At 56.6% G+C, this 27,815-nt stretch overlaps 6 protein-coding genes across 8 annotated transcripts; 2 read left to right on the top strand and 4 right to left on the bottom strand.

Moving 5' to 3' along the window:
• Positions 1-443: 443 nt before the first annotated feature.
• Positions 444-5,233, bottom strand: aldh9a1a.1 (aldehyde dehydrogenase 9 family, member A1a, tandem duplicate 1). Its single transcript, XM_088425511.1, has 11 exons — positions 4,882-5,233; positions 3,904-4,049; positions 3,000-3,129; positions 2,583-2,717; positions 2,315-2,511; positions 2,055-2,195; positions 1,730-1,918; positions 1,584-1,671; positions 1,364-1,505; positions 1,171-1,283; positions 444-595 (listed from the first exon to the last, which is right to left on the bottom strand). The coding sequence occupies exons 1-11, from the start codon at positions 5,021-5,023 to the stop codon at positions 501-503; spliced, it is 1,518 nt and encodes a 505-aa protein (XP_088281637.1). The 5' UTR covers positions 5,024-5,233; the 3' UTR covers positions 444-500.
• Positions 5,234-6,024: 791 nt separating this feature from the next.
• Positions 6,025-8,932, bottom strand: tmco1 (transmembrane and coiled-coil domains 1). Its single transcript, XM_088425517.1, has 7 exons — positions 8,675-8,932; positions 7,681-7,758; positions 7,538-7,597; positions 7,418-7,464; positions 7,271-7,338; positions 6,303-6,447; positions 6,025-6,220 (listed from the first exon to the last, which is right to left on the bottom strand). The coding sequence occupies exons 1-7, from the start codon at positions 8,742-8,744 to the stop codon at positions 6,122-6,124; spliced, it is 567 nt and encodes a 188-aa protein (XP_088281643.1). The 5' UTR covers positions 8,745-8,932; the 3' UTR covers positions 6,025-6,121.
• A 162-nt stretch (positions 8,933-9,094) lies between these two features.
• Positions 9,095-12,484, bottom strand: aatf (apoptosis antagonizing transcription factor). Its single transcript, XM_088425510.1, has 4 exons — positions 12,118-12,484; positions 11,370-11,918; positions 10,290-10,601; positions 9,095-9,707 (listed from the first exon to the last, which is right to left on the bottom strand). The coding sequence occupies exons 1-4, from the start codon at positions 12,416-12,418 to the stop codon at positions 9,331-9,333; spliced, it is 1,539 nt and encodes a 512-aa protein (XP_088281636.1). The 5' UTR covers positions 12,419-12,484; the 3' UTR covers positions 9,095-9,330.
• A 258-nt stretch (positions 12,485-12,742) lies between these two features.
• magoh (mago homolog, exon junction complex subunit) lies at positions 12,743-15,564 on the top strand. The gene is made up of 5 exons (XM_088425518.1): positions 12,743-12,941; positions 14,034-14,092; positions 14,517-14,627; positions 15,075-15,157; positions 15,236-15,564. Exons 1-5 carry the CDS (start codon positions 12,851-12,853, stop codon positions 15,333-15,335), a joined length of 444 nt encoding a protein of 147 aa, XP_088281644.1. The 5' UTR covers positions 12,743-12,850; the 3' UTR covers positions 15,336-15,564.
• Positions 15,565-15,598: 34 nt separating this feature from the next.
• cpt2 (carnitine palmitoyltransferase 2) lies at positions 15,599-18,780 on the bottom strand. The gene is made up of 8 exons (XM_088425506.1): positions 18,135-18,780; positions 17,913-17,993; positions 17,716-17,822; positions 17,177-17,657; positions 16,824-17,054; positions 16,476-16,765; positions 16,117-16,413; positions 15,599-16,044 (listed from the first exon to the last, which is right to left on the bottom strand). Exons 1-8 carry the CDS (start codon positions 18,290-18,292, stop codon positions 15,716-15,718), a joined length of 1,974 nt encoding a protein of 657 aa, XP_088281632.1. The 5' UTR covers positions 18,293-18,780; the 3' UTR covers positions 15,599-15,715.
• Positions 18,707-27,744, top strand: podn (podocan). Of its 3 annotated transcripts, XM_088425509.1 has the most exons (12): positions 18,710-21,039; positions 22,636-22,939; positions 23,004-23,097; positions 23,723-23,787; positions 24,537-24,646; positions 24,728-24,884; positions 24,954-25,069; positions 25,131-25,344; positions 25,803-26,246; positions 26,363-26,511; positions 26,722-26,860; positions 26,995-27,744. In XM_088425509.1, exons 2-11 carry the CDS (start codon positions 22,655-22,657, stop codon positions 26,840-26,842), a joined length of 1,755 nt encoding a protein of 584 aa, XP_088281635.1. In that variant the 5' UTR covers positions 18,710-21,039; positions 22,636-22,654; the 3' UTR covers positions 26,843-26,860; positions 26,995-27,744. The 3 variants fall into 3 exon arrangements, 2 of the variants coding, with proteins under 2 accessions (XP_088281635.1, XP_088281633.1); XM_088425507.1 differs by having other exon boundaries at positions 26,722-27,744; XR_015866977.1 differs by lacking the exon at positions 23,723-23,787 and having other exon boundaries at positions 18,707-21,039; positions 26,722-27,744.
• Positions 27,745-27,815: the final 71 nt, after the last annotated feature.

The following is a 27,815-nucleotide window of genomic DNA, read 5'->3' as shown; positions in this document are numbered from 1 at the left end:
ATCCTTCATACTGCACCGAGTCTCGGTCGCCGGCGGATTCTCCTGCGCGCACACAAATACTTAACACGATACCTACCAGACCGCCGTTTTTCACAAAAATGAAGAAAACCGTCACGTGACCTACACTTACCGTTAACTTGAAAAGTTCACGTATCGAACGAGGACCTTTGACGATTCTTTTCATTCAAATATGCGAGCAGTAAAAAAACAACGTAAATGTATTCTCTTACGGGGTTAGGAAGAGGAAATAAGCCAGGTTATGAGTAGGAAATGAGCTGTTTAAAAGTACGTTTAAATATTCGTTGACAACTTATTGACCATCGCTTTGTGATCCGGCCAAGACTGGCGGCCCACTTCTGAGTCCTGCTCGCTCCGCTGCCCTCCTTGCGAGGACAAGCCGGCGGACGGGAAAGATGGCCGGAGGGAGGGAAAAAACGAAGGAAAAATGCGCAAGGGCTTTTATTTGAACAATTTGAGCGGACGTGCAAGTTGACGCGCGCTCAGAAGAGACTCTCCACGTCGCCCATCTCCACCACCACCGTCTTCAGCTGCGAGTAGTACTCGATGGCCACCTGGCCGTTCTCGCGCCCGAAACCTGCAGCGAAAAAACAAAACAACCAAGAACAACGATGAGACGGTGTCCGTTTCAAAGAAGCAAAGGGAGCGAGCGCCTAGTGAAGTGCGTCGATGGCGGACGCGCTCTGACCAGGGGCGTCCGTCACTAGACCTAATACCGTACTGGGGCACCAAAAATTCATGAGCGCGTGTAAAAAGAAGAAAAAAAACATTCAGCACTTCTTCCATCCATTCATTATCTATAGCCGCTTATCCTCACAAGGGCCGCGGGCTCGTGGTAAGCTGGTGCCTACCCCAGCTGTCCACGGTCAGTGGGACCCACTGGACCGGTTGCCAACCAATTGCAGGGCACAAAGAGACAAGCACTCGCGCGCCCAATTACTCGCACGCTCTCCCTCTGACAAGGAAGTAGGGACGATAAAGCTTACATCTTGCGCCAATAAACGACGGTATTCAGTAGCCACGCGTGCGTTTATGTGGAGCTTCGTGACACGGGGTGCCGATAAAGATCCCATATTTGCATGAAAAGCGCCGTCTTCGGCAAGACGGCGCCGAAGGAAAGCGTGCCCCCCCCCGAAGGTTTGCGGGGCCCACCTGACATCTTGTATCCTCCGAAGGGCACCTCCACGGGGCTGACGTTGTAGTTGTTGATGTAGCACGTCCCCGCCTCCAGCCTCTCGGCCACCCGGTGCGCTCGCGAGATGTCCCTGAGGGAGCGAGGACCGGACGTCGGAGGGGCAAGCCTCACCCGGCCATCGGCGGCCGCCGCCGCGCTCCGCCCGCTCACCGGGTGAAGACTCCGGAGGCCAGGCCGAAGGTGGTGTCGTTGGCCCGCCGCAGAACCTCCTCCTCCGTGTCGAAGGGCAGCACCGACATGACGGGCCCGAAGATCTCCTCCTTCACGCACGTCATGTCGTCCCTGCACTCGTCTGCGGCGAAGGCAAAGGCGCGTCAAGCGCCGCGGCAAGGAGCGGGGGAAGCGAAGGCCGCGGGCCCCGGCCGCCCACCCAGCACGCAGGGCGACATGAAGTATCCTCCCTTGAGTTTGGGGTCGGCGGGCACCAGGGCTTCTCCGCCGCACAGCACCTTGGCCCCCTGCGGCAGAGCGTCGGCCTCAGCGTCGGCCTCGGCGGCGAGCGTCGGCGCCCCTCACCTGCTCCCGGGCCTGCCTGACGAAGGCCAGGACCTTGTCCAGCTGGGGCTTGCTGATGAGCGCGCCCATGCGGGTCCGCTCCAGCAAGGGGTCCCCCACCGCGATGGCCTCGGTCCTGCTGACCACCTTGTCCAGGAACTGCGGCATGACGTCCCGCTGCACGAAGACTCTGGTCCCGTTGCAGCACACCTGCGGTCGGCCGGAAGGTGAAAACGGGGACAGGAGGCCGGCGGAACAAAGGGCCCGAGCGGAACAAAGGGCCCGAGCGGAACAAAGGGCCCGAGCGGAAGCGGGGCGAGCGGTCGACCGGCTGGAGAAAGCGGACCTGTCCTTGAGTCAGGAAGTTGGCCATGAGCGCCCCCTTGACGGCGTTGTCCAGCTCACAGTCTTTGAAGATGATGAGCGGCGACTTGCCGCCCAGCTCCAGAGTGACGGGCTTGACGCCGCGGGCCGACACCTCCATCACCTGATCGGGCCGGAAAGCGCAAGTCGCTCGCTCGCCGGCGTTTTGGCCCCTCTTTTGTTTGGAAAGGGGTCCCGTAGCGGTCCGCCTCTACTTGACTTCTTTCCTGGTGGCGGCCTTACCTTCTTGCCGGTGGGCACGCTGCCGGTGAAGGACACCTTGGCCACGTCGGGGTGCTGGCACAGAAGCGTTCCGGTTTGGGCGCCGCCCTGCACCACGCAGAAGAGCCCCGGGGGCGCCCCGGCCTCCCGGTAGATCTCGGCCAGGACGGCGGCGGTGACGGGCGTCATGGGCGAGGGCTTGAAGACCATGGCGTTGCCTGACGACGGCGAGGCGGCCGTCAGGGCCGTCCGTCCGGCCGGCGCCCCGGAAGAAAAAAGCCCAACTCACCGCAGGCCAGCGCCGGGGCCGACTTGACCACGGCGATCTGGAAGGGGTAGTTCCACGCGCCGATGCCCGCGCACACGCCCAGGGGCTCGCGCCGGGTGTACGCAAAGGCGCCGCCCGGAAGCTGGATGTGCTGACCTGGGCGCGCACACAAACGCCACATTGCATCCCCCTTCCGCGCGCACGTAGTCCGGCGCTACGCGGAGGCACTTCCGAGGCTACGCGCCATTTTGAACGGGGTTACGGGGCCTTTAGGGGCCACTCCCGCCGAGACGACGGCCTTTTATTTCCGGATCGAGCGCCGGCCAAAGTCGGCTCAGCTTCCGCTTACGCCGCTCTTCGGTTTCGGCGAAAAAATTGCCAACTGACGGACGGCGCTCTTTGGGGTCGGCGACAAGAACCACGACCCGGTTTTCTGACCTGCCATGGTGGAGGCCAGCCCGGCGTAGAACTCCATACACTGCCAGGCCACGTCCACGTCCGCCACCGCCTCGGTGATGGACTTGCCGTTGTTGATCACCTCCAGCTTGGCGATCTTCTGGCGCCGCTCCTGAAAAAAAAAAAAAAAAACAGTCCAGTCAAAGGCGTAGAAAGCCCGCCTCGGGCTAGCGCGGACACGGAAACGGCTTTCGCGACCCTCGGTCTGGCCGTCAAATCCGCCTTCCCACTTGAACTTCTTCTCGCTGGCTCGGAATACGCCTCGAAAGCGGACACCTCCGTGGCGGCGCGTCGCTCTCTTATCCGGGTTTTAGCTTGTTTAATGTCTTTCTTTGCACTGTTTTTTGATCGCGCAGCGCTTTGGATGAGCGCGGTCTTGGAAAAGGCGCGGTTCGGAAAAGGCGCGGTTCGGAAAAGGCGCTTTACGACTCGACTTTCAAGACGGCTTTGGGTTTCCGATGAGCACTTGGAGCCAGGATCACGCTATCGATTCGGAGTGCCAAAGAAAAGTAGGATTTGCACTTAAGTTTTCAAGCGAGGGTCAGCTCTGAAATGAGAAAAACGAAAAGCAGTGTTTGCGCCTAACACGTTTTCAAGCGAGGATCGGCTCTGAAAGGAGCGTGTGAAAGGAGGCTGGTGTTTTCAAATAGCGTTCGCTTTGCCGACGGGACCGGCCTTCCAAACCGGGCTCAGTTTGCTTTCAGAGACGCTTCGGGCTTCTTCTCGGTAGTCACGGATAACAGGCTTTGCTTGCGTTTGCGTGTCAAGCCAGGACGAGGGTTTGTCTTTGAGCGTTTGCTTTTCGAGCGTCTCCGAGTCCGGCGGAGAGGCCCCGCCCCCTCCAAAAGAACTTTGCCCGTAATCAGTAACATCTTGAAGGCCTCACCCTGACGATGCGAGCCGCCTCCAACAGGACGCGCGCCCGCTCCATGCCCGCCATCTTGCTCCACTGGGCGTAGGCACCGCGAGCGCTGCGGACCGCCGCGTCCACCTCCTCGGCGCCGCACGGCGTCACGTGACACAGCACTCGCCCTACGAAGGCCCGAATCGACAGTGGCAAAATGCAAGAAAGGGGGAGGAGAGGGGGGGCTGTTATGCAACAACTCTGCAAAAACACACAATCCCTGCGGACGACACGTGAACAGACAGCGCCTAGAAATTCAGGACGAGCGCATGAGCAATCTTCACTAACTCCCGAAGCCGATGTGCGCTTCTTCACTCGACGCCCCGCAGGCTTTTGTTTGAGAGATTTCTTTCCATCATGGTCATTCTGAGATTATATATGATTAGGTCTCTTCTCTAACCAGCGCAAATAGTAGGGGGCCACGATGGCTTTTACGGTACTATTGTGGACTCTCACTCTACAGTTTGCCACTCCAAAAGCCTTGCCTGACAGTGGGCAACCCCCTCATCTCGGAGTCCCCCGCTTGCACACCGCATTATTGTGTGGCTCCCTACCTGGCCGAGCAGTTTGATTACCCCGGAGAACCCAAGAACCTTTTTCTTCTAACAAAATATCATTTGAAACTGAGCCCACCCCGTGGGTTCTCCAGGATTTTAATGAGTGCTCCCCTCCTGTGAAACAAGCTGATCTGCAGCGTCGTTGCCTTGAGCGGGAGGGGCGGGGCGGGGGAAACTCTTTCGCCCCTGCTCTACACGCCGACGAGTTTGAAAAACGCACTCGCACTTTCTTCTCTTTTTGCGCTTGAGCGCAGAGTCCCCTCTTCCCGCTATGCAGGGACTTTCAACGCGCCGGATTCCATCCTTAAAAGGCGGCGCCGGATTCTCTCCTTAAAAGTCACAAATCTGACATAACCGGCCACACGACGACGACACGGCGTCGACGTCGGAGCCCAGTACGTACCGGTGGCCGGCTCGTACACGGGCTCGGCGCTCGCCCCCGGCCGAGGCGCCTGACGCTCGCCGTCCCAGAAGTTGAGGTCGTCGCCGAGCAGCAAGGTGCCGGTGGCGGCGGCGTCCATGGCGGACAGGCTGGACCCGGCCATGTTGCGATTCGGGGGGAGATCTCGCGGGGGACTTGCTGGCCGGAGCGACTTATAAGTGAAAGGGCGGACCGCCCGCCCGCCAGCTGAAGGGAGGCTAACGCGCCGCCCACCAGGCCGCGCCCCCTCAACAAAAATGCAAAAAGTTCAACAGAGCGAAATTGCAAGCCTACTTTTGCGTTGTCGTTTTTGAGAACACGTGATGATGCGATGACACGTTTAGAGTGCCCCCTGTCAATCCCTTCCCAATTGATATGACTGCTTTTCAAACAATATGTGGATTTAGAGTCGCGTGTCTTCCGCCTGTCAGTCCAATTTCATCAAACAATTTAAGGTGAAAACAATCACTCGGTGATGTATGGAGTAAGACTGCTGTCAACAAAACGTATGCGTGTTGACTAATGCCGGCCTGCGCGACCGACTCGCAATATCGACTGACTTTGCCTGGTAGTTTAGCGCAACGTCATCCCGATCTTGAAGTCGTGTCTTCACACGAATAGCGGAGCGCACGTCTCGCGAGAGTCGTACTCAAACGCGGATACGAATGGTGAAACACGCGTGTCTCGCGAGAGTCGTACTCAAACGCGGATACGAATGGTGAAACGCATGTCTCGCGAGAGTCTTACTCATACGCGGATACGAAAGGTGAAACACGCGTACGTCTGACAGCAATTTTACTCCATACGCGAGCGAGCAACGAGACATCCGGAGCCAGCAAAAAGTTGTTCTGTGCTCAAAATCCATTCTTGGTCATTTTTGTCGCTCGCGATTGTGGCACAAATATAATTCCATCGTATAATACGGCTATGCATGCAAACAGAGACGTTTGGCCCTAGTATCGCGAGCGACATGCTAAGTTGCACGTTTCACATGGGGTTTTGGAGCGAACGCGTAGGTGAATCGCCTTCCCGAAACTCACCGGCATCTCCAAAAAGCCGCGAGTGGCGTCACTCGTGGAAAAGCCGGGGGAAGCCTTGTGACGCTCCGGCGATGCAAACCCAAAGTAAAAGCGACCCATAAAACTTTATTGAAACGTAAGGAAGGGCGGCGGTGACTTATAAAAAAAAAGAGAAAAAAATCTCAGTGGCGCTGCGTGGGCCTTCAAGAGAACTTGGCAGCTTGGGGCTGGGGCCCCAAGAAGCCCCCCGCCTGCTTGGTGGCCGCCCTGGAGGGGGCCAGGCCCAACATCTTCTGGATGTTCTGCGCAGGAGAGCGCAAGCGCACGGTCATTTCCGGTCAGGCCCGAGTGGAGCCTCCCCGCCGGCCGGCCGGCCGGCCTCACCTGTCGGATGGACATGGTGCACAGGATGTAGAGGAAGATGAAGGAGCAGTCGGTGTAGTCTTCGCCCAGCAGGTTGCGGTGCGACAGGCCCTGGATGTAAGACAGCGGCACGAAGGGCAGCTTGGCCACCACCCGCCCGTCAAAACTGAAGAACAAGGGGCCCGGCCGGGGGCGCGGCGGTCGCGGGGTTAATGGCTTTTTTTTTCCTTTTCTTTTTTTCCCCTCTTCGGTGAAGGCTGACGCCGACGGTTCGGGAACACCCGGGCGGCTTTGGCCAAGCGCGGGGGATTGCGCTAGAACAGGGGTGTCAAACTCATTCTTATCGAGGGCCGCGTTGCAGTTACGCTTTCTGTCAGAGGGCTGTGGTCAAATACATTTTGGGTGGATTTGTCACACTTCCAACTAGTTTTGAAATCAGAGGGTGAGTGCAAAAAGTGCTTGCTTTTTCCCCCCAAACAGTTTTAAAAGCTGAGGACGACTTACGAATGTGGTATTTTGACCGGAAACTCCAGTTGGAATGGGCGTTTCGCCGGCCGCGTGAAATGATAAGGCGGGCCGGATCTGGCTCCCGGGCCCCGAGTTTGACACCCGTGCGCTAGAACGCCAGCAGAGGCCTGAAAACCCCCCATCCGTGCGTTGGCTCATTTGCCTTCATTTTTAGGAAGGGAGGCGCGCGGCAGCAAACGCTTGAAGACTGCCACTTACTGGCCAAGGCGCCAAGGTACGTAGGCCATATACGGCGGACCACGCTCGGATCGGATAGAAAAGGGAAGACAGCAACGGTCGCTCGTCACTTTTAAAGGACGGCCCAACGGTTTGGCGTGAAGGATAACGTACAACAAGGCGCGCGGCCTTTTGTTGGGGAGGACGTTTTTTGCTGCTACTTTGGGTTTCAGTCAGCGCACAAATCCCATTTTGAAAAGGTGTTCCCGGGCCGTGGAAAGGCACGTTTGACGCCGCTCGCTTACATGGAGTTGAACATGCCCATCAGAGCGGTGAAGCAGAAGCCGATGGCAAACATGGACTTCATGCGCACCTGCAAACAGACGCCATCGCCCAGCTAATCGTCATTAGGGTTTTCGATCGAGCGACGGAGGCCGAGGGACGTCTCTGACCATGGACAAGTCTCTGTTGTTGTTCTTGAGCTTCTCCTCTTGTCTTTCTGAAAGGAAGAAAAAAAACCCCATCTCATCAGGTTTCCCCAAAAAACGAGGAAAAATCAAACAAACCCTCACCGATCTTCTTCTTCTGCTGACGTCCTGCCGATTCCGTGATGGTTTCCTTTTTCTTCTCCACTAGGGAACACGCACACACGCGCGCGCACGATGATGGCGGGCGCAGAAGAAGCACGCGGGAGGCGTTTGGTGGAGGTGCGTACGTTTCTTGCTTTGTTTTTCCACCTCCGCCTTGAGCCGCTTGTACTTGTCCGTGCGGTAGACCAGCACCCAGGTGATCCCTGCGCAATCCATCACAAGCAGGACCCGTTCCAAAAGCGCTTGCCTTGGACTCGCCAACGCCGAGGAGTTTGCGCTCAAGCGATTGCGCGAAAAAGAAAATACAAGGCTACCTATGGAATGAACTTCCCGTACGCCAAACCTGGATCTCAAACCTCATTTGACATCCCCGCGTCAAAAGCCTCGTTTGCAAAAGTTCGCCCGGCTTCAATTTCGAATTTGACGTCTACCGTTGGGTCTTGAAAGCCTCACCTCGGCTTCACACCCGCACGTTTCTTGAAGCCCTGTGCCGAATCGGCCCTCATCTCGTTTTAAAACGCAAAGACGCACGCCGGGGTCCGTCCTTAAATCCTGATCTTTCTGAAGCCGCCCGTTTGACTCTGAAAGGCCGAAAGCCTTGCGATGTGGACGTGGGCATCAAACCTCAATTTGTGACACCACCGCGGGAGCCCGGAAGCCCCCTTTGTCTTCAACTTGTGCAGGCTTGGCAGCCTCATTTGAAGATGGCAAAGCCGGCTTGCAGCCCGAGCGAGACACCGGGTTCCAACCTCAGCAGCCCCATTGGGGAGCCCCTGTGAAGCCGGCGATGGAATTCGTTGCAATGCACACGGCTCTTTTCCAAACGAGACGTCATTTCTTTGGGCTTGGAAGACTTTTTGGGCGTCCCTTTAAAATGACATTTCATGCGCTTGTTTTTTTCTTAAGCGGATTTCTCGGGATTAGCATGACACGCTAAACGCAGTCGGCGGCTGCCGCTCACTTCAAGATGTCGGAAAATCTTGAGACGCCTCGCATTTCCCGACGCGAATGTCACCGGCGGTGCCGGCCGGCGCATCGTAACGAGTTCGCCCGCCGTGCGCCAGCGCCGGCGCGCGCTATGTGCGAGCTTGCCGCAGACGGTTAGCATGCGCGGCTCACCTTCGGCTAGCAGCGCGGTGCACACGGAGATGAAGACGATGAGGATGGTGTCAGCGAACATCGTACTCATCTTTACCACTTCAAATGTCACCGCAAACGCAAGAGGTGCGTGACGACACGACGATCGGTCGGGAAAGGCGCTCTTTTGTCATTGAGGTCGGGAACGGTGAAGAGGTCGGGCTTGGACCAACTACTTCCGGTTCGTCTTTCACCAAGTTGGACTCCACGTTTTCACGAAGCTCGCCGCGTTTTCAAGCAGTAAAGACACACCCGATCTACAACCGACATTTTTTTCCAGACAAAAGAAAACACTTGTAAAGTACACGCTTTAGCTTGAGACGGTGACGTCAGACGGGCATGTAAACGGGTCAATCGACACGGGCGTGCGCTACACACAAAGGATGAGGCATTGGCTTTCCCAAAGTAAAACAATTCTATTTTGCAGTCAAGTTCACTCATACTCCAAGAATACACAATAAACAGTCAAATACAGCACCGCACTGCACACGTATTAAGGTGCAGTAAAGGCGTAAGCACATCACAGAATCCTCATTCTACACCGTGGCGCATATTTGCATCGTAAGGCACCCAATGACAGTATTGTGCGGTACAACACACGAGTCGGGCACATTTGCATCTTGCACTGTAGGGAACCATCACTGCACCGGGTCGTCATCCGTCGGCACGCGCGTCGCGGGCGGGCGAAGTCCGAAGAGCGCCCTGTAGAGTTCGGTGCGGGCGTCGTGCGCCATGGCCTCGCGGTCGCGGAGGACGGGCGCCATGAAGTTGAGCAGCTTGCCGTGCACGTCGAACCTGACCTTGCGACCTTTGCTGGCCTTGGTGTCCACCTTCTTCTTGAGCTTGCCGCGCAGCTTCTGGATCTGCAGCCACTGGCGCCCGGCCGCCACCTGCCGGTTGGCGTCGGCGCCGCCCGTCTTGCGCTCGATGAGCTCGCGCAGCAGCTGGTGGTAAAAGTCGTCGTCGTCAAAGATGTCCTCGTCCGCCTCGTTGGACGGCTTGCCTCGATGGGGCGCTTTGGACCAGTGCGACAAACACAAAAGCAACATGACAAAACCTTCGATAGCGCACGGCGACGCTTGGGGCCCAAAGGTCTCGCGACGCTTCCCAAAGTAAGAGCAGAAGTCGACCACTACCCTATTGTTCAAAATCGGTGCGCTTTCATGGAATTGACAAATAATGTTACACCCCTGCTGCTTGCGTGGTTTAGACAAATTTGGCGGGGGCAATCAACCCCCCAAATATTTGGAAAAAAAAATGGGCAAAATAAACAGATAAATGAGTATGATAAAATTGCAATTACGTGAGGCGCCACTGTATTTCCTGATGATAGGCTGAAAACCGAGGATTCGGACAAGTGAAACGATGCCTGTAAACGATAAAGCGTTGTGGATAATTGAATTTTGGCAGCTCCGTTTCAAAGCACCAAGCGGTGGCACGCAAAGAACTTGTGCAACCCGAGCTTCTAATTGCCTCAGTTCACCCGAGACCGTTTCGCTTGTTCGCCTTCGGCCCGGCTCGTTAATCCCGACGAGCGGCCACCCCCCGCCGACGCTTTGCGCACGAGCCGTGACGGGACGGTTCGACAGAAACCTACTTGGGCGCTCCGGATGATCCCGGGCGCCTCCCTCCCCCGAGGGCTCCTCGCTCCGTCCGAGGACGCGGTACTCGGAGCGCGGCGTCTGCGTGCGGCGCACCAGCCGCTCCTTGTCCATCAAGATCTGCTCCACTTGGGTCACCGCGTCGCGCTCCAAGGCGCCGAATTTGCCGCTCTTGCCGGAGCTCAGGCGCGTTTTGTCGTGCCACTTCTGAAGGGTGGCGTCGCGATACGGCCGGAAGGCGGCAAAACGCTTGGACGCCACCTCGGGGTAGTCGCACATGTCCAGTTTGCGTTTGGGCGCCGGCTCCGCTGCAACGATACGGAGAGAGCGCGCCATGAGGTTGACCCGCTTCCCGAAAGGCCCGCATTAGTAGCGCTCGGGACACTTCTTTTCATCGACTGTCGATGTGAGGCTTTGTCATTTCCGGGAAGCCCTGTCGGTATGGGCCACGGTCGTCACATACACCAACAAGCGATTATTTTGCCCATCGCTCACCAAATTGCGCCCCAATATGATTTTGCAGAATAGCAAAAAGTAAAAGATTGAAGTGAGGAACATGAATCGTCTCGCCCGGCTGCTTGAGTGACGCCATTGAGCGCTCAGTGTTGACCGGCCGCCCATGTTAATTAAGAAAAAATCTCCACCGGTATCCGCCTCTGGGACCGGTAGCAGCTGGAAATCACGGAAATCACCAGCGCAAAAGTTGGACGTGTTGTGTCCCAAATGCTCGTCTTACAGCATCTGGGCTGGATACATTTTTTTTTTTTGAGATAAAGAGAGATGGCATTGGCTGCATTAACAGTCAGCGGCTGCCATGACTGAAAGAAAAAGAATTGAGATGGCGTTTTCTTTTTTATCATCTCAAAACACTTAGTCCAAGTCACTTTTGAAGGAACGTACGCATTTCCAGGAATGAAAAACACGGTTGGTTACGGCGGTCGCTACAATGATTTCGAAAGGCCGATGGCCGGCACGAGGCCGAGACTACTAAAAACAACAATAAATATAAAACAAAACAAAAATAGGTGCAGAATTTCAAATGGGTACTTTTACTGTGTACCAACTGGCCCAATTACCTCGCTCGTCAAGGAGGCCGGAAAGCCCTTGTGCAGCACTCTGCCGGGCGAGCTGATGGTGGAGGTCCAGCAGGGTCCTTTGAAGAGCCTTCAAGGCCTTGCGCGCGTTCTTCAGGGCGCCCGCCAGCTGGGCGCCGCCCCTGGCGACAAAGTGCGGGCGGATGTGCGGCTGCGGCAGGCGGTTGGCGCTCGCCAGCGCTTTCTGCATCTTGATGCGGGCCTCCAAGAGCCGCTCCCACACCGCCAGCTGGTTCCGGACCGCCCGGCCCTTTTCCACCTCCTCGTCCACCTTGGCCTCGGAGAAGGTGAAGATGGCGCCCCCCTGGCCTTCGTCCTCCTCCTCCGTGCCGTCCTCATCTTCTCGCGTCTCATCTTCAAGGCCGCCTTCGTCCTCGCTCGCGCCGGGCTCGTCCAAGCCGTCGCTCAGCTTGTGGAGGTCCGCTCGGACAGGAGGTGAGATGCCAGCGTCCGCCTCATCCTCATCAACCTCTTCTTCTTCTTCTTCTAGTTCTTCAACACTGCCATCTTCCTCCTCATCGTCCTCTTGATCTGTGCAAAATCAGAGGTAGTAATGAGATTGATTCAGCAAAATATTCATAATCGGACATCGTATACACCGCCAAAAAATCGTGATTAAGTGTGTGTGTGTGTGTGTGTGTGTGTGGTAGGTTGATGTGGTGGGACGTATAAAGGGTCTTCACGTAGAAACGCAATAAAAGCAATGCCCAAAAGTCTTATCTCGGATTACTTCGGTCATCATCTTGGTCGTCGTCTTCATCTGGGTGGGTTTCCATGTCCTCATCCGCGTCCATGAAGAGCTGGTGCCTGCTGACGGCCTTGCCCAGGTACCTCGGGTCGCTGTCTGCCAACAGGCCGGCGTTTCTCCTCCGCAAAGCGCCGCCGACCTCGGCGTCCGCCGCGGCCTCGTCCGAGGCGAACGCGTCGCTAACACGGGCTTTGGTGGCCTCTTCATGGTCGTCCTCGGGATCGGCAAACTTCGGGAGCGGGTTGAGGAGGTTTTCGAGCTCCTGCGAGAAGGAATTCGCCATGAGGGCAAACGTCCAAGCGAAAGACACGCGCGCGACTAAAGGATGAAGAGCTTTTAGACGCTTCGTGATGACGTAACACTGAGCGACCGGCAAACTACATTGGCGTGACAACCCCGATTTTTGTCTTAAAGCAGAATATGTTCTAACTCGAGTTTCGGTCGCCCGTAATATATTCATTTCGAAATAAATACATATTGTTATTTAAAAAATTTGTATAAAACATTTTAAGATGAGTACTCAACTGAGATGGCTTTACGTTGCACTTCAGCCTTGCCTGCGAGACAAGACTGAGAGAAATGCAAATGTACGCATGCGCATAAAACGATACGCGCCGTGATTGCTCAGTAGTTCTTGTCGGCGCGGCTTTTCCTAAAACAAACAAAAAAAAGAACCAACGAAAAGGAAAGCGAAAGAGCCTTTAACTTGGCGGTAATGTCGACGAGTGACTTCTACCTGAGGTATTATGTTGGCCATAAAGGCAAATTTGGACACGAATTCCTGGAGTTTGAATTCCGGCCTGATGGTAAGCGCAGGTCCCAGTCGACTGTGGTTCGCTTAAGATAGGATAGGCTAGGCTAGGCTAGGCTAGGCTAAGATAGCCCACGCTTGGCTTCAGCAGGGAAACGTGCGGCTAACGCTACGAAATGTATATTGGCACCGCGAATTTATGCTTTTCAGGCTTGTTGTTGAATTGTCCGTGACTCGAGTGAAAGTAAGCCGCCGTATGCGCCGTAAATGAAATGGTGGAAGCGCCATGTGGCCTTGTGCTCGCGGAAGCCAGCCGGGAAGAGGACGGAGCTACCGTTCATTCATTCGCCTTCACGAAAGACAAATGTTTGTAGTTAAGCGGTTCAACATTTATTTCGTCGTCTGGTAAAAGCAGTTTTGTTTGTTTGTGCAATGTCAAGACAACTATTGTAAGTAACCGAACTCCTAAACAAGTCAACAATGAAATATTTGTTAAAAGCCGGAGAAGTCCTACGTTTTCACCGAGCTAAAACGACACACATGAAATGGTTATCATCACATGCTTTGGTAATTTAAAGAAACAATATCAGGAACGGGGCTGCAGCCAACAATTGTCTTAGTAAAAGTTATAACCAGCAACTTTTTTTTTCTTTTTTGCTGTTTATTGATGAATTGAAATGCACGTAATCGTACTTTTAATATCAGGACTATTTTTCAAATGTTTTTGTCACTTCTTTCGTAAAAATCAGCACATTTATTGATCATTGTTTTCCAGGCAAGGATGCTGCCCCGACCATTTGAACTATGTAATTTTCAAACAAGAATCAAATTGATCTCGGATGAGTTTTTGACTCCAGCGTTAATTGTCCCAAGTCTTGCGCATTCTAAGCTATTGTACGTGTATTGTGCGCGCTAATTTGGTGAATCAATTTAATGCAATCGACAAATTTGGAAGTTCCGCGGAAACCTTTTAGAATAAACAGACTGTTCCAGAGTGGTCTTTGCTAAAATGGCACTCAAATGTTAAGTATGGCTGTGGAAAAAGCGGGCGGCACAAGCGCTTTTGCAAAAACTCGGCGCAAATTCCAACGCGCTCGCCTTGGACGGGAAATAACGGCGGCGCTCAACATCTTCTTCTTCTTTGCAGGGAAATTGCGCTACGCCAACAACAGCAACTACAAAAACGATGTCATGATCCGAAAGGAGGTAACTATGTTTACTTGTCCTTCATGAATTGCAACCTCTCCCCATCAGAAGAGATAGGATAGCACATTTCTCCAAGAGTGTTTAAAAAAAAAAAAAAAAAAAAAAGCGTGTCCCATGCCTTTTACTTTTCCGACATTTTTTTACATTGAAAAATCTTCATCTCCCGCCACAAAGCTGGTGCCTTGACGTACGAGTTAAATCCGTTTTCTTCTGTAATGTGGTTTGGAAAAATAGCCCCATTTAACTTACAAACGTGTCCGTTACGGAGACACGCCTTACGAAGGTCGTGTGCGGAAGCATCGCCGTCACATTTTTGACTAGAGCAGAGAGCGAGAAAGAGGCGGGAACGAGGGCCGGCGTCGGCGCGAGTGGGGCGGGGCCTTTGGACGAAGAAGCCACTTTGCGCTTTTGCTGTCGTTTTCAGGCGTACGTCCACCGGAGCGTGATGGAGGAGCTGAAACGGATCATCGACGACAGCGAGATCACCAAAGAGGACGACGCGCTGTGGCCGCCTCCCGACCGAGTGGGGAGACAGGTGGGCGGTTTTATGCGCTTGTTGCCAAAATTCTATCCGCTTTGGGCCGGCCGGGTCGAAGCGGAGGCGGGAAGGTCGCGCCGTGTCTGTCATCGGCCGAGAATACGCCTGGCGTTTTTGTGCCCGCGCCTTCGGCGGCGACCCCCGTTGTGCCAGGTGGCAATTTTAGGGGATGCAGAGGAACACGCAAGTTTGCGGCAAGAATAATTTAGCCCCTCTTCAAATAGTCGCCGGCTGCAAGAAAAGAGCGTTTCTTTTGATCGCTGCTGCATGTATGCCTTGGGAAGCACTAAACAGGACTCCTGTCCTGTCCCGTCCCCCGACTATGCTCGAGGTGTCCTGCTGCTCAGGGCCAAGTCCATACTAGCACATTTGTGGACAGAGTCGCCGAGGGGGCTCTTCGTGCACTCTGTGACCTAAGTCTTTCGTCTTTTTCGGCCGCGAAAGGAGCTGGAAATCGTGATCGGCGACGAGCACATTTCCTTCACCACGTCCAAAATCGGCTCTTTGATTGACGTCAACCAGTCCAGGTGAGGAGGGCATCCCGCTCACCTGCTTTCCGACGAGCTTTCCGCGATTGTTTGTCTTTGGCTTTTGGCTTCCTTCAGGGATCCCGAAGGTCTGCGCGTCTTTTATTACCTGGTGCAGGACCTGAAGTGTTTGGTCTTCAGCCTGATCGGACTTCACTTCAAGATCAAGCCCATCTAGACGCCGCCTGCGGCCCGTTTGTACATTCGCTTCTCTTTGTCTACCTTTTAATTCAAGTTTTGAGAACACAAGGGCCGCTCGGCCCTTCTCTCGTCAGGGCTTTCCGAGCGTGGCGTAATCCGAATACAGACTTTTTTGGAAGACTGTTTTTGAAATTTTAACGCTGGTAACTTAGGTGTTGACTTGGAAAGCTGTTTGTTTCTTCAATAAACGTTTTGTTCATTTTTCATCCCGCGGTAGCCCTTGATAACGATCGGAACCCATTTATGATTTCGCTACATATACCTTTTATTCACACACATACACACACATTCGATGGCATGACGAGGTGCGGGTAAGGGCGGCAACGCGGGGAGCATCCGGCGGACGCGCGCCGCGACTCACGCCGGGGCCTTGCCGTCCACCACGGCGAAGATGTCCTCCAGGGAGCGGCGCACGCACCGCAGGAAGCGCGGGACGTCGCGGGCCGGGTAGCCGCTGACGTTGCAGCCGATCCAGTGGTCGTGGACGCCGTAGCCCACGCCCAGGCCGTCCGGCACCACCGGCGCAAAGCCGCCCAGCCGCACGGCCGGGCTGGAAAGCGTGCTGGTGGACAGGACGTTGTGGTTGATTGCGGCGTAGGCCGGGTCGGCGTAGAGCCCGTGAGGCCGACGCCCGGCCGACTCCGACAGCCGGCGCAGGGCGAACAGGTGCCGGTCGAAGCCCTGACCTGGAAGGCGAGGCAAACTGAGCACCCTCGGATAGGCGCCCGCAAGGGGTCCGGCTCCGGCGGGGAGCTCACCCATGGCGGCCTCCTTGGTGAGCCGCCCGTGGTACTCGGAGCAGCTGCGCAACATCCCGAGAAGGGCGCCGGCGTCGTGCCTGGCTGGCTCGCGGACAAAGGCGTGGGCGCAGCGCTTGGTGAAGGCGCTGGCGGGCCTGATGGTTTCGGTGCGCCCGTGCTTGAAGGCGGCCGTGCTGCACGACTCGTACGTGGCCACCGTCTGGCCGTACTGGCGCAGGAAGGCCATCTGGAAGGCCAGCTGCGCCACGGCGTCCGGGCTCAGCGCGGCCTTCTTCAGCCGCTCCTTGCCGCCGCCTGAGGGAACGCGCCCGGTTGCCGCTGGGTCGCCGGACAAAGCGAAGCGGGCGAGGCCTCACCTGTAAACTGCACGGCGTCGATGGTGAGGCGGGACACGGCGGCATCAAACGCGGCTTTGGCCTTCCCCACGCCGTCCCGCAGCGCGTCGTCCAGCCGGAAGCTGAGGCGGCGCACGCCCGAGGGCGAGCCGCCGGCGTCCGGGCCGGGGTGCACCAGCGGCCTCTGGGTGCTGTCCTTGAAGATCTCGTTGAGGAAGCGCAGCACGGCCACGCCGTCGCCCCACGAGTGCTCGAAGTTGATGGCGGCGTGGCCGTCCCGGGCCACGATGACGCTGAAGGACTTGTCGAACCTGCGGCGAGGACAGTCGGCCGCCGCTACGGCGAACGAGGCGGCCGGGCGGCGCTCACCATCGATTGACGCCGTCGCCGTGCAGCATGTTGTGCGAGGCGTCCACGCCGTCGCTCGGCGCCACCTCGTCCAGGCACAGGCAGAAGACGGCGCTGTCCACCGTCTGGAGCTCCTCGGCGTTGCCGGCGGCGACCAGCGCCTCCCTCAAGCCCGCCCACACGTCGCGGTTCTCGGTGGTCAGCGCCCCCAGCGGGAAGTCGGGCGCCGGCGTGGCGTCCGAAAGAATGTGGCTGAGACAAAGACGGAGTTGTGCGCCGTACGTTACGGCTGTTCCTTCCCTTTCGCTTCCCGGTAAAAAGCGCGACTCCGGACAGACCCAGATGCCAGACGCCAGGCGGTCTCGGCGGCGTACCTCAAGTTGTCGCGTATGCGCGCCGGCGGCATCATGTCGCCGCGGGCGTCCAGCACGTCGAAGACGTACATGTTGCCCTTCCTCATGACCAGCAGGTGGCGGCCGGCCGGCTCGGTGAGGAGCCGGTCCCGGCCGGGCCGCGGCACGCGCGTGGAGTTGAAGAGGCGGAAGTACTGCGACATGTCCAGCGGGTAGGCGTTGAGCATGTAGGCGCCGTACCAGGCCAGCGAGGCGGGCGCCCAGCGGATCAGCTTCTTGAAGGCGTCCGTGTCGCTGCGGGCCGGGTCCAGGTGGAACACCTCGGGCTCCAGCAGCCCGGCGCGCAGCGTCTTCATGAAGCGCACGGCCGAGCACACCAGGTTGCTGGCGCGCACCAGCTGCCCGTTGTACTCGCTCTTCGGGTCGTCGTTGAGCGACATGAACGGGTTGAAGTTGAGCACCACCGGCTCGCGCGCCGACAGGTACATGTCGAACCACGGGCCTGAAACGCGAGGGGTATCGGTGGGGGTCGCGGCTTCCCCGCCAAACGGAGGCCTCACCCGAGATATAGCTAGTGTGCTTGTTTTTTTTATCCAGGGCCACCAACTCCTCCTGCAGCGCTTTCCCTTCGCCGGCCGCGAAGTCCCGGGCCAGCTTCTCCGTCTCGCTGAAGGTACGACGACGCTGTTCTTGAGTTTCGTATTCTGGCGGCGGGGGCGCCGTCCTTTGGCTTCGGGGAGAGCTGGCGCTCGCTCACCTGAATTGCTGCTCGTCCAGGAGAGGCCGCTGAGCGGCCAAGTACCTCCGGATGGTGTCCTCCAGCTTTGGGATGGGCAACCTGCGGAGGGCGACGGCGCGTTAGCGTGAGCCCGGAACCCCGAGCGAAAGGGCGCCCTCTGGCGGCCGGCCACGAGCCGCACTCGAGCGTGCACTTTCACCCGGATTGCCGTGCGCGTGCGCGTTCGGGTGACGTTCTCACCTCGGCAAACTCTTCTGGTAGTGCATGGTGGGCACCAGGCTTCTGTGCAGGTAGTCCGAGTCCGAGGACGACGTGTCGCTCGACGCCCAGCGCAGCCATCCGGAACGCGAGAAAGCGGCGGCTTTCCTCACAGCGTTCGCGCGGAGCGCTTGGGCCATGGCGCCAGGGAGCGAAAGCGCACGAGCGCGCGCGAGCGAGCACAAAGACCGCCGCGGCCAAAGGGCACGAGCGACAGCCGCCGCCTGACGCCCTCGCGCGCGGCTAGTTTAGCTAGCGACCGACCGGCCGGCTTCCGTAGCGCCGCACACACAACCGCCTTCTTATCCTCTTCCTGTTTAGATGGTTACAAAAGGGTGGCCACGCGCACTAACACCGCTCGAAACTTTACCTTCGCGCCTTGTGACTGGACTAAATTAACTTTGAGTGCGGAGTGGGAAAGACACGGGAAGTAAAACGTCCGTCGGTGTCACGTGACCAAGCTACGTCACGTCTGAAGACCGCGCCCACTTGAACGCTGGTTTAACGCGTCCGACGGTCCAAAAGACCTGTTAGCGTTAGCCGTGCTTCGCGCAAGCACACGCGAGGACCGCGACATACCGCCGCCGCAGCGCGAGCGGGCGACGACCAGCAGGTGGCGGCGTTGCGCGACACTAATCGCTGGCGCGCCCCCTGTCGCTTTCTGAGCGTGCGCAGTGCGCAGCACAAATCCTTTCTGAGCTCGCAGTATCCACGACGGTTTGGCGTTCATTTCGCGGATGAATATTCGTTCGGGTTCCGACCATTTGAACAACAGAGGGATCCAAGACGTCACGACTTCGTCGCGGGGCCTTATTGTCATTTACTCGATAGTGTTGCAAGCTTTTGCGTCAAGCGAGCCCCAATTCCGACCCTTTTGCGGTAGCGATGTCTATCACGGGCACAGGCAGGACACACACGTTTACCTGGCACGAAATGATGACGTATGTTTATGTCTTGTGCCAGAAGTGCAAGGAAATGCGCGGGAGAATGTCAAGGCACTGCAAACGTAGTGGGACTGCATTAACTGGTATAACGCGTCACGTATGACACCGACGGCCAGAGCGCATTTTATTTTGAAGTTTCTGCCGGATAGTTTCTTTCTTTTCCCACCGACTGTCCGTAACCTGTTCTTTCGCTACTTGAGCAGCTCTCGACGTGAACTGCAAATCGAGTCCGGCTGTCAATTCGGGGAGCCAAGAAAACAACCAAATTGAGCAATGACTCGCAGCTTACGTTTGTTTTTGTTTTTTTTTCTATCCTCCTTTGACTTTCTTGTTTCTCGCTCGAGGTTTTTTTTTTTTTTTTTTGGTCCAATTTCATTAGGGCAACCAACAATGAACGTTTGAAAGATGCGATATGTCAGTGTCTAGTGTGTGAATGAATAACCACGCTGTGTGCTGTGTGCCGTTGCAAATGAGCGGAATTTGAGATGGAACGTAAAATGGCAATGACTTCAAAGCTTTCCTGGACAAGTAAGCCACAAGATACTGTGGTCTATCCATCCATCCATCCATACTGTGCATATGTTGTCAATGATTTGCACGGCGGCGCAGCGGTTAATGGTCGACACGCCCGCCTCATAGCACAGGGAGCCGATTTCAAATCCACCCGGCTCCGGCCGTCCTGCGCCGAGATTGCGTGTTTGTCCCGAGCCCGCTATATCGCCCCGAATCAAAGTGAATGTGAAACCGGCGGAGCTCAGGGCCGTTTTCCCGCTCTCTCACGCTGGCAAAACACCACTGCTTTGCACTTGCTTTGCACTTGCAGCTCTGCACTGGAGAGCACGCCCGAGCTTCCTTTTCCAACACGTGTTTTTCATTTAGCCCCCCCATCCACCTCTGACCCCCCGCCGGGCTTTTGTGCTCACTTTGCAGGCGACGGCGCCCGCGCAAACACAAGGAGCTAACCCTCGTCGACGCGGGCCACTTTTAGCGCTAGTCGCGCGCAGCGGGCTTAGTCGGGCCGGGCGGACGGATGCGAGCGGGGGCGAGCGGCCTCTCCTTTCAAACTTGTTTTTCGGGAACGCTCTCGCTCTGTCACGCGGCCGCCAAACATCCCAAAAATGTTTTGATAGAAAACTGAAGTCGGATCCAGGACTCTGCGATCTTTTCTTACGATGTCTACGTGTAATTTGGGTCAAATGACGTATTGGTCAAGGGATTGCTTGTTTTTCGGCCCATCGACTACAAGATGACGCGCCGACGGTGACGCTGACTTTTAGAAGCAAAAATATGTGCGGTTAAAAGGGACACGACTCCCACTTTCACGTGAAACTAGGATCACCGGGGCGATAACGCGTTTGCCGTCGGGCTGGTCTGGCGTGGCGCTCACATCTGTTTCCAAACAGACAAAGATGATGGATGTTCAAGTTGTGTAACATTGCGTGTGTGCTATGCAAGGCATCAGGAATTGTTTATAGCGTGCGGCTAACCCTTCGCAGTTCCGGCGGTAAGGACCAGCCACCCTCTCCTCGTACCGCTTGCGCCCCTTTGGAGCTGCCGGCACTTTGCGTCGACGCAGATGCGTGCCATCGGGCGCATAGCGTAGCGCCGTATGCGAGTGTGTGTGTGGGGGGTGTGGGGTTCGCGCTGCTCGGTTTTTTTGGTGTAGTGCGCGCCTTGTAACCAGATCCGTCCGTTAGCCGTCCGAGTGTCGGCAAGATCCAAGATGGTCCGCGCTAACTTTTCATTGGCCCGAGGCAGAGCGCCGGAAGCCGAGGTCTCCTCCCCCGCCCGCCCGCCCGCGGCGCGCAGCGCGTAGACATCTGGAGGTCCCCGAGCCGCCGCCAGAGCGCCGAGCGCCGTTGCTATGGGACGAGCTGCCGCGCGCCCACGGGAGCATCGGCGCCACTTTGTCTGACGCGAGACCGCCTGTGCCGCCGCTGCCGGTCAGTGCCTTCCGCCGTCTCGTCCGCCGACGTTTTCCCTCCGCGCGCCACGCCTTTTTTGACGTCACGTGTCAACCCGCCAGGGGGCCGGACTGCGCGTTTACGGCGACGCTTGAGGCCTCACCTGAGATTCGAGCAGGCGAATCTGTGACAGGAAAAGCACTTTTTTTTCCTCTCAAATCGATGGGAACGTGAAGTCGTGACTCCTTTGCGAAACCTCGCGTGTCTTTATTTCCTTAAGTTTTATCGTCAGTCGTCACGGAGAGAAACCGTGGCAAGTGTAGTTGCCTAATTGGCGAATACAGAAATCTGTTTCAAGCGCGCTCTTTTGTTTTCTTCTTTTTGTTGCTCATCCCAAAGACGCTTAGCCCCAGTTTTGGTGGGACTGGGCTGAAACAAACATTGGTAGGGGGCGCTTGACCGAGATATGCTGACAGCCGCCGCCGGAACGCATAAATGATCAAAGTACCGCCCTTTTAGCCTTGAAAGATTCCAGAGATTAATAGTCGTATAACCCTATAGTTGTTCCATACAATCGCGTTCTTATTCTGTTCACTTCCCCGAGCAGCAGACGACATTCCGTAATTGAGGGATGAATAAAAAGCAATAAATAGCCATAATCAACAAACGTGGACATCGGTGCTAATAATGTAGTGCAGAATGTCATGATTTTTTATGTGTGTGTGTGTGTGTGTGTGTGGCCCTCAATTGGGCGCTTCTCACCGCGGGTTCTCACAAATTCCGGGGGTCAGCAAAACAACATTTCGGATCCGTCGTTTTTCAAAAAGGGTGCGCTTGGACTTTACCGTCTAAATCGATTGCGCTCGACTTCCCGCTACGGGGCAGAATGCTGATTGTCGTTTTCCCAATTCAAAGCAGATGCTGGCAAACGTCCGATTTGGAAGAAAGACAAGGGGAAGCGAGCGAGCGGTGGGCTTTCGCTGAAAACGGTTAGCAGCTAGAGCCCAAATATGTTTGTTCGCTTCGGTTCTCTCGAGACGGAAAGGATCCCGCCGACCGTCGCTCGGCAGGAGTTGAGCCGGCCGCTCGACGCGCGCTTCGAAAGAGTAAAAGAAAGGTCGTCCGATCGAAGCGGAGTCCGCGACATCTGTGACAATGGCCGGAGCGAAAGGGAAGCCTTTTCTCTGAGGCCGCGTCGCCGCGGCCGGCCTCTTTTCCGGCTTCGGCCCTCGTCGAACCTTTTCTCGCCGAGGCAAAAATGAAACTTGACTTTACGTTTCGCTTCCTCTCTATCGAACGGAAAGGCTCCGAAGGCAACCCGTGCGGCCGTATGCCGGTTTGTCGCAAATGTCTTTTTTGATTTTGCCTGTCCTTTTTATGCAACTCCCCGCGCCTCTATCACGTACCGTGAAATTGCGCTGCGCATTCAGCCTCGCCGCATGCTGGGAAATCCCCCGCCCGCCCGCTCGGAGTCGGCGAGCCGGGATGGAGATGTCAGCATACCGCGCCGATGATTCACGCCGACGCCGGGCCGCCGGAGTCCTGTCGGACTTTTACGGCCCGGGGAAAAAAATAGAAAGACGGTTTCCGGGAACATTTGTTTTGATCCGAGACGTTGTGGTTCTTGGGCAACAGGAGCTCCGGGGCGCCGAGCATGGCTTTTCCCGAGCGTTGCGTTCTGCTGGCCTTGGCCGGACTGCTGCTCCTGGGCCGGCTCCCGGCGGGGACGCGAGGGGAGGAGCCCGTCGGAGCGCCCCGCACCGTCGCGCCCCGCACCGTCGCGCCCCGCACCGTCGCGCCCCGCACCGTCGCGCCCGACCCCGGCCAATGCCCGGCGGACTGCGACTGCGCGGCCGAGGGGTCGGTGGACTGCGCGGGGGTGGACCTGACCCGGTTCCCGGCGGGGCTGCCGCCGACCACTCGCCAGCTGTCGCTACAGGTGCCGGCTTTCGCGCCCCGCGGGCGAGCCGGACCGCCCCTTGACTTTTCTCTCCCCGCGGCAGAACAACAAAATTGAGGAGATAAGGGCGGAGCACCTGTCGCATCTGCGCCGACTGGAGACCCTCAACCTGCAGAACAACTGGCTCACAACAGACGGTCGGGATTTCGCTTTTTTTCCCGCTCGCTCCGCATTGCGACTTCGGCTCCGTTTGACAATGAAAGCCAAATGCCTAAAGCGCTGCCGGACACGCGCGCACCGCCGACCCAATGGCCGACCCGCCAGCGGACAAATTAATGACCGCGCACCGAGCGATCGAGCGACTCCCTACCACCTTTTCGCCAAGAAACTGACTTAGAAACCGCATGAGGGAGCGACCGGCCAACGGGCTAGCCAAGTTTGGTTAAATGACTTAAAGTACCAAACGGCCGGATAAAAAGTAACCGAGCTCGCCCACGGGCAACTGTTTTTTTTTTTTTTTTTTTTTCCACAGCTCCGTCTTATCCGGCATGCCGGTGGACACGTGTTCCGAGGTTTTCCTGTGTAGGGATTGCAGCTCGTGCATGCTTGTGTGCCTTTTGTCCTGGGCTTGTGGCTTCCACTTTGCTTTCCGCATACCGGTGTGTATTTGCGTACGTGCCCGGCGCTTGGTTGGCTACCAGTTCAAGGTGTACTGCCATCTCCGGCCCAACGTCGCCTGGGACCCGCGATCCTAATGGGGACAACTGTTGGGAAAGCAGATGAGGAGCCCTCGAAGGCAATGACTTGATGTTGTCTTTCCAGGCCTGGAGGACGAAGGCTTTGAGATGTTAGAAGACCTGGCGTATTTGTATCTGGCCAACAACCAGGTAGTCGCGACCGCTTTCCCACCCGCTATGTTTTCTGAAGGCGTCCTTTCCAAGCGCGGTCTAGCGCTTTGCCCAACCGAAGTCCCCACCTGAAGGAGCGCTTCCTAACCGGGATGGGATCAAACCCTAGTCGGCCTCGGGGGCTCGGCGGAGCCTCCGCCGCTGAGGTCAAGACACGCCGGACTCTTCGTCTTAGTTTGTAATGACGCGCCCCCGCTTGGCCATTACTGACTGCAGGTGATCACGTGCGCCCAGTAAACAACGCTTGACTCGCGTGCTAGCTTGTTGCGTGCTTTCTTAACAATTTAATCAATCCCAGTTAGCCGAGCGGAAAAAGAAAGCGGTCGGACTTAGCTGACGACCGCGGTAAGATGGCGAAAAAGAAGAAAGCCCTGTCATTTTTCATACCATTTGTTAAAATGTGTCTTTGCGAGGATGCTGCACGTGAAATCCAAGAAAAAGAACAGACTCTGCTGTGAAAAGGACATGAAAACAGACTTCACACTGATCTGCAGTTATGCAATTTGTTGATCATTTATGCAACTGTGTTGTTTCTGGTCTTTGTATGAGGTAATGTTCATACGCGGATCATTTTGTGAAAAAAACAAAACAAAAAACAAAACATAGAGCGATATTTTTTTTCACTGAGAAAGAGTGGGGCAAATGCACATATGCAACAAATGCGACCGAGTACTTCCAACAAGGTTAGGTACCACTGTCCTAAACGTTCCATCGTCTGGTTCCTTCAGCTCACCTCGGCACCAAAAGCCCTGCCGCCCTCGTTGGTCAGCGCCGACTTTGCGGCCAACCAGCTCACCAAGATCTTCCCGCACACCTTTGGCCACAAGCCAAATCTAAAGTAACATAGCGGCACTCGCCCTCCGTGGAAAGTTCCGTCCGACGGTTCTAACCCGACGCGCGTACTCGCGTTCCCGTCCAGGTCCGTCTATCTCCACAACAACAAGCTGACGGACGACGGGCTTCCCGATCACATGTTCAACGCGTCCCACAGCCTGGAGATCCTCACCATGTCCAGCAACTTTCTGCGGACCGTACCCAAGAACCTGCCCTCCAGCCTGTACCGTCTTCACCTGAAGGTCCTCAACGAACGCTTCCCGTTCTCCCCCGGAGGAGGACCGCATTGATGCGGCCGCGTCTTTTAACAGAGCAACAAGCTGGAGAAAATCCCAGCCGGAGCCTTGGACAGCTTGCGCAACCTACGGGAGCTTTACCTGCAGAACAACCTGCTGAGCAACGAGGGCATGGACAACGAGACATTCGGGTAGGGACGAAACGTCAGCGTCCGGAGGCGTCGGCGCCGTTGACGCCCGGATATGTTCCAGCCAACTCAACAGCCTGGAGTGCTTGGACTTGTCCAACAACAACCTAAGCGTGGTGCCCAAAGGCCTGCCTCGCAACCTGGTGCTGCTGCACCTGGAGAAGAACTCCATCCGCAGCATCCCGGCGGACGCGCTGGGCTCCGTGCGCAACCTGGAGTACCTTCTGCTCCACAACAACAAGCTGCGCTCGCGCTTCATCCACCCGGCCGCCTTCCAGGTAACCTTGGGCCGCCTTCCGCTCGCCTGGCTGGGCTTGACAGTCGGAGGCGCCGGGACGCGCTCTGCCCGGCGCGGGTCGCGCTTTGGCCCGCGCTTTGGCTCGCGCTTTGGCCCGCGCTTTGGCCCGCGCTTCCCGTTCGTACGGATTCTTGTGGCGTCGCGGCTCCGGGATTGGCCCGATACGCGGGATTCAAAGCGCGGACGGCACCCTCCCAATTTGAATCGGTCTCGCGAACTATGTCGTTGCGCCCCGTAAAGTTCCAAAGTGACACTTTGACAGAGGCGTCCGGAGATCTTAAGAAAACGTTTCAGTCTTCAACAACGATCGTGGCGACGGAGATCTTTTCGGTCGACGCCACCCGCGAGTCAAACCTGCGATCCGATCCCGCGGAGCGGACCCCCGTGAAGTAGAGGCTTAGGCCGCTTTCTTCTCCTGACGGGTTCTCTCCCGCGAAGGGCCTGAAGAAGCTGCACACGCTTCACATGTACAACAACCAGCTGGAGCGCGTTCCCAGAGGCCTCCCGCGGCGGGCCAAGACCCTCATGCTGCTCCACAACTCCATCTCGGAGATCGGCCGCAACGACCTGGCGCTGCTCTACACGCTGACCGAGCTCAACCTCAGCTACAACCAGCTGAGCGACGGCAAGCTGCATCGCGACGCCTTCCGCAAGCTGCGCCTGCTGGAGACGCTGCACCTGTCGGGCAACGCTCTGCAGGCGCTGCCCGCGGGCCTCCCGCGCAGCCTCAAGGTGTTGGAGGTGAAGAACAACCGGCTGGCCTCCATCCCCGACGGCGCGCTGAGCGGCATGGATCGGCTGCAGAAGCTCATCCTCAGCGGGAACCAGCTCCGCCTCAACTCCGTCTACCAGGGGGCCTGGATGGAACTGGGCGCGCTCACGGTGAGTGGAGTAGGCGGCGCCTTTCTCGCCGGCCGGCCGGCCGCTCGGCATGAAAAGCCCCCCCCTCCCCGCCCGTCGGGGTTTTCTCTGGTGACGCCGCACCGTTGTCCTCGTAGACGTTGGACCTCTCCGGCAACCTGCTCTCGCACGTGCCGTCTGACCTGCCCGAGTCCTTGGAGTACCTTTACCTGCAGAAGAACCGCATCTCCAGCATACCCGCCTCCGCCTTTGAAGGCACACCCAATATCAAAGGAATATACCTGCGGTAAGGCCGGGCCCACCCCTCAAGCAATTTAGCAGGAAAGCACCGCCGCGTATTCCGAAAAAAATGCCGCCCGCCCGTGTGTTTTTAGCACGACCTTGTAAAATCCAAACCTTAGCATTATCAAAGAGAAGGGCCCGAGAGCTGAGCGTCCCCACGCTTTTGACCGCCTGCTGTCATTCATACCCCCGTGCGTCCGTCCCGCCTCGCAAGGTTCAACCGTCTGTCGGCGTCGGCGGTGGACGAGAGCTCGCTGGCTCACCTGGGCCAGCTCCAGGTGCTGGACATCGGCGGCGGAGACCAGGAGGAGCAGGGGGGCCAGGAGTCCGAGTGACTGCCCGAGACCTTCCCGGTGCGTGATACCGGACCGAAGCTAGCCCGGGCTGCTCGAATGAAGCCCGCGCATCCGCGTGAAGCCTTCACTATATTGCTTACGGCGCCTTTGCTTGTGTGCGTGCCGCCGCACGCTTCCTCTTTCCTACGCAGTATCAACAGCCGCAAGCTTTAGAATACAGCGCTGCCGCGACCCAGCTTGTAAGTTTATTTAGCGGCGGAGCCCATCGAACCCGCGTTCCCCGTGGAAATGAAGCCCATCCGCATTCCGACAGACCCCAGCTATTCGCAGGGCCGGCCGCCAAAAGGCGAAATCCGCAAAGGGTTGACACCCTGCCATGAAAAAAAGAATTCTCAGATTTTTCTTTCTTGGGAAAAAAAAACGTAAATCATCAGAGGGTGGGGAAAATCTTACAACGGATAAATGTCAGCTTTTAAAGGCTCAAAATGAAAAACGATTTCATTTGTTTTCTTCTGTCTGAAGGAATAAGTCATAAGCAAGGGCTCTGGCTGGAAAGAAATACAAATAAGTGGGGATCAGGGTTAGGGTTAGCGATTAAGGGGGGGGGTCGTCTGGAGAAAAAGTAGGTAAATGTTTAATGAATGATTAAGTGAACACAGAACTGAATACTGCGGGTACGATTAGACGATGTCATCAAGAAAACTAGCCCCGTTTTGAATAAAAACAAAAGAGAATGTCAACCAATTCGTATTATAACGTATCATTACCACTGGTGTTTTGGGCGTTTGCCATTAAGGAGCGCGGCCTGACATCACCAGCCCGACTGTGCTACTTCACATGTGAATATCCCAGCGTGAGCCGCGGTCTACAGCAGCTCCTGTTGTCAAAACGTACTCATTGAGCCCTTCAAAAAATAAAGCCGTCAAGCACATTGAAATTCACGACACATAATGTCCATTTTTAATGAGCATCAAAATATCACATCCAAACATCAGGGAGCGCTACGAGCTGA

This window comes from Hippichthys cyanospilos, chromosome 10, assembly GCF_059441005.1.
Source record: "Hippichthys cyanospilos isolate Australia breed blue-spotted pipefish chromosome 10, RoL_Hcya_1.0, whole genome shotgun sequence".
Taxonomy (NCBI): Eukaryota; Metazoa; Chordata; class Actinopteri; order Syngnathiformes; family Syngnathidae; genus Hippichthys; species Hippichthys cyanospilos.
Note: the sequence above shows the minus strand (reverse complement) of the source record. Positions and strands in the feature narration are given on the sequence as shown.